Source organism: Elephas maximus, chromosome 9, assembly GCF_024166365.1.
Source record: "Elephas maximus indicus isolate mEleMax1 chromosome 9, mEleMax1 primary haplotype, whole genome shotgun sequence".
NCBI lineage: Eukaryota > Metazoa > Chordata > Mammalia > Proboscidea > Elephantidae > Elephas > Elephas maximus.
Window position 1 is genome coordinate 54,230,079 of NC_064827.1, and position 4,371 is coordinate 54,234,449.

The 4,371-nt window shown below is 37.0% G+C and overlaps 1 protein-coding gene across 1 annotated transcript; it reads right to left on the bottom strand.

Annotated features, from left to right (window-relative positions):
- Nucleotides 1-289: 289 nt before the first annotated feature.
- LOC126082802 (olfactory receptor 13C9) lies at nucleotides 290-1,243 on the bottom strand. Its single transcript, XM_049895812.1, has one exon. The coding sequence runs from the start codon at nucleotides 1,241-1,243 to the stop codon at nucleotides 290-292; it is 954 nt and encodes a 317-aa protein (XP_049751769.1).
- Between the last annotated feature and the right edge of the window lie 3,128 nt (nucleotides 1,244-4,371).

The window sequence follows — 4,371 nt, forward strand, 5'->3', positions numbered from 1 at the left end:
AATACTGCCAAAAATATAGAATATGGAAGATATTATTAAGAATGTTAGAAAGCATCCATCTCCTAGCGGTGGAATGATAGGTGACCTCCTGTTTGTCATCCTTCTTCTCTGTCTGGCAAATTCTTTATAATAAAGATGCATTATTTTGAAATGCTGTATCTCATTATGAAAATTTTTAACATAATATGTAAAAGTACAAAAAAGGTAAAAGTACCCAAAATTCCAACATAATTCTCAGGTTTCAATAATGTCCACATTATCAAAATATGTTCCCAATTCATTATTCTAATCATTTGCTAATAAACCTTTCCTTTAGTAGTCTTACTGCCTCCTTCACATCCTTGTTTCTGAGACTATATATTAAAGGATTCAACATGGGAGTCATCACCCCATAGAACATGGATATAAGTTTGTCTGTAGCATCCAAGGCATTTGAATTAAGTGTCTCTTTAGATTTGGGCTTCATGTACATGAAGAGAATAGTCCCATAGAATATAATCACTACAGTCAGGTGGGCTGAACAGGTGAAGAAGGCTTTGCTTCTCCCCTCAGAGGAGCTGATCTTGATGATGCTAGAAATGATTAGTGAATACGAGATGACAATCAAGAGCAGTGGCATCAATGTGAACAATGTTGTGGCCACGAGCATGATAAACTCATTGCCTGAGATGTCAGCACAAGCCAACTTCATGACAGCCAGAATTTCACAGGAGAAATGATTGATGACATTGTTCCTGCAGAAAGGCAATTGTACCACAAACATTGTTTGTACTGCAGAGTTGACAACCCCCGCAAACCAGGACCCGGATGCCATGGGCACATAGGAATTCTTGCTCATAATAATGGGATATCTCAGAGGGTTGCAGATGGCCACGAAGCGGTCAAAGGCCATCATGCCCAAGAGCACACACTCTGTCGTCCCCATGGCCAAACCAAGGAACATCTGCACTGCACAGCCAGAAAAGGAAGTGGTCTTTCTCTCTGAGAGGAAACTCACCAGTGTGGAGGGAATGGAGGTGGTGGTGTAGCAGATGTCTAGGAAGGAGAGATTCCCCAGGAAGAAGTACATGGGTGTGTGAAGGTGAGAGTCCAAGATGCTGATTAAAATAAGGGTGCCATTGCCCAGAAGAATGAACACATACATTATTAAGATCAGAACAAAAAAGAGTAGCTCGAGCCTTGGGTAACCAGAAAGGCCCTTCAGAAAGAATTCCACCAGAATGGTTTGGTTTTCCCATTCCATTTTACTGTTTCTTGTTTACCTATAGGAAGTCACAGAAATTAAATATATATACAAACAAGTTCACAACTATAAAAATTTATCATGAACCCAATGACAGTAAGAAAGAGAGAAAATTGGGAAGGGAGGATATAAAGTACAAATGAAGAAAAGGAAAAAAAGTGAAGAAATAAACAATGGAAGAAAGGAAGAAAGAATGAGGGAGAAGTTATTATACTGATCATTTGTTCTGGGCCAGAAAATCTGCAAGGGTTTTCTTTCCCCCATTCATTATGTCATTTAACCCCTCCCCCCAACAATATTATTGTTTTAAAGGTAAGGAAACTTAGCTAACAGATTTTAAGCCTGAAGTTTTTAGCTAATCTCTAGCAAAGCCTAGACTTAAACTCAGGCCTGCCTACCTATGACCCATACTTATCTGAGCTTTTTCTATGCACTATGAATGCAATACAGAATGCATTATATGAGAGATTTGTAAAGTAACCTAAAAAAGGCAGACTCAACAGTAACCTTATGGGTTTTAAAAAAACTAAAAGAAATGTGTCACATGAGGGTGAGCACAACCAGTATTTACTGTGTGCCTGATTGCCCCAAAACCACGTACAACCATGTAAAGCCCAATAATCTGAAATCTTCTTGTTATAATACAAATACCTTTCACTGGGGGGAGAATATTATTCACAATTTTATAATAAATTATAATGCATTAAAACATCATACAGTAAAATTGACATTTCTTTCTTATTTAGTTTAAAATTCTGTGGTTTTTAAAACCTGCACAGATTTGTTTAACCACCCTCATATTCAAGATACATATTTCTTCCATCACCTCAAAAAATTCCATTGTGCTACTCCATTTTAGTCTTTCCTTCTGCCCACCCATAAGTCTGGAATCACTAATAAGTTTCTTCTCCCTGTAGTTTCATTTTCTCTATAATGTCAAACAGTTAAGAGCTACAACTGCTAACAGGTCCACAGTTCAAATCCACCAGTTGCACCTTGAAAACCCTATGGGGCAGTTCTACTCTTTCCTATAAGGTCGTCACGAGTCAGAAATGACTGGACACCACCTAACAACATAAAGTCATATAAATGGAATCATATAATATGCAGCCATTGAGTCTGGCTCCTTTCACTTAGCATTAAACCTTTGAGATTCATTCAAGTTATTGCTTGTATCAATTATTTGTTCATTTTTATTGCTGGGTAATATTCTATTATGTGGCTGTACCACAGTTTGTCTATCCATTCAACTGTCGAAGAACATTTGGGTTGTGTCCAGTTTGGGGCAATTATGAATTGAAATACTAGAGAAATTTGTGTACAAGCTTTTCCGTGAACATAATTTTCATTTCTCTAGGGTAAATATCCAGCAGTAGGACAGTGGATCACATAAGAAGCACATTTTTATGTTTGTGAGAAACTGCCAAACAAGTTTTCCAGAGTGGCTGGGTCATTTTTCTATTCAACCAGCAATGTATAAGAGTTCCATTTGCTTTGCATCCTTGTCAGAACTTGGTATTGTAAGTATTTTTTTTCCCCATTCTAAAAGGTATGTAGTAATAGTTCATCATAGTTTTGATTTGTATTTTCATAAAGGCTAATGATGCTGGACATATTTACCTGTGGTTTCTTTGTTTTTTTGTTTGTTTAACCATTCTTATATTTTCTTTAGTGAAGTGTTTGTGTTTTATGCCAGTTTTGTGTTGTTTGTTTTCTCATTGTTGAGTTTTAAGAGTTCTTTATATTCTCTACGTATGAATCCTTCGTTGGATATGTGATTGGCATATAATTTTTCCAGTCTGTGGCTTATCTTTTCATTATCTTAATGCAGATACCTTTAATTACCATTTTAGTTGTTTGCTACCTAAGCCCAACTGAGCAGGACCCAAAAGAAAGCCTGTCATCAAAGAGACATTTTCCAATAGGGCAGTTCTCTAATACCTCTCACTCTGGGTGATTCTTCAGGGAAATATCCACTAGTATCACCCACAAATGAGGAATTGAGGTTTTTTGTCTCCAAAGACCTTACCTCAGAATATCTCAGGCTATCTCTTCTAATTTTCCCTCAGGAACATTCCCTCCCCCAACACACACACACATTTCCAGTAATATTCTTGTCTGTGGACACAGGGAACATCCTCAGAATCCATTATACGTGCCCCAATCCATTCACAAAACAAAAAAAAATTTCTGGAAATAAACATTTAACATGTAAACCATTTCTCCTTGTTTAGGAAACTTGGCACAAGCTTAGTGTCTGGATTACATCCTTTGGACCCCCCTTAATCAGCTCCTAACCACCCAGATCTGCTTTTGGCCATTATAAGGGTACTTTTCCTTCTGTCCTATTTGCCTTTATGTCCGTTAGTTCTTCCATTTTTACTTTGAGATTCTTTTATACCCTAAAGTATATTTTCTCTGAGTCCCAGATTCACTGTCGTAATGTTAAGTGATAAATAAAGACACCCAAATCTCAATTACCTGGTTACTGATGCCTGAGAATACCAGTCAATCTCACTGTTAGAACCACTGTTCTAACTACTGCCACCACGCAACTCACTATCAAAACAAGCCTGTTTTGTCCAGTGGAAAGAATGTGTTTAAATCTTAGCTTTTCCAGATACTAGCTATGTGACCTTGGGCAATTTACGTAACTTCTCTGAGCCTCAGTTTCCTCATCTATATCATGGAAATTTTAATATCCTCATCATGGAGTTCTTGGGAGAACATACAAGGTAGACCATGTGAAGCACCTAACGTATAATAGCACTATTTAGGTTTCCTTCATCTTAACTGATTTATTGAGCTTGATTTTCTCTCAAGCTCTTTTATGTTTCTGACCCCAATATCGTCCTCTCACAAGAATATCTCTTGAATTTTATCTATCAAACCTGCTCGGTTATCAGGTCTCTTGTTACCCAGGCAAACCCACTATTTTTCATCACATCTACAACATGACACAAATGTACATTATATCAAATTCTACTCATTTTGTAGTGAATAGTGTTACAGCATTGTATCAAGGGTCCAGTGTAGTTAAAACAAGTAACTCATAGGTTGACATTTCTAAAGAAAGCTATTTCATTTCATTTATATAAAATTTTTAAATATGTGTGTGTGTAGTTCAC

What these genes read in the sequence shown, in the direction of transcription:
- LOC126082802 (XM_049895812.1), bottom strand. Translation starts at nt 1,243, where the DNA reads ATGGAATGGGAAAACCAAACCATTCTGGTGGAATTCTTTCTGAAGGGC.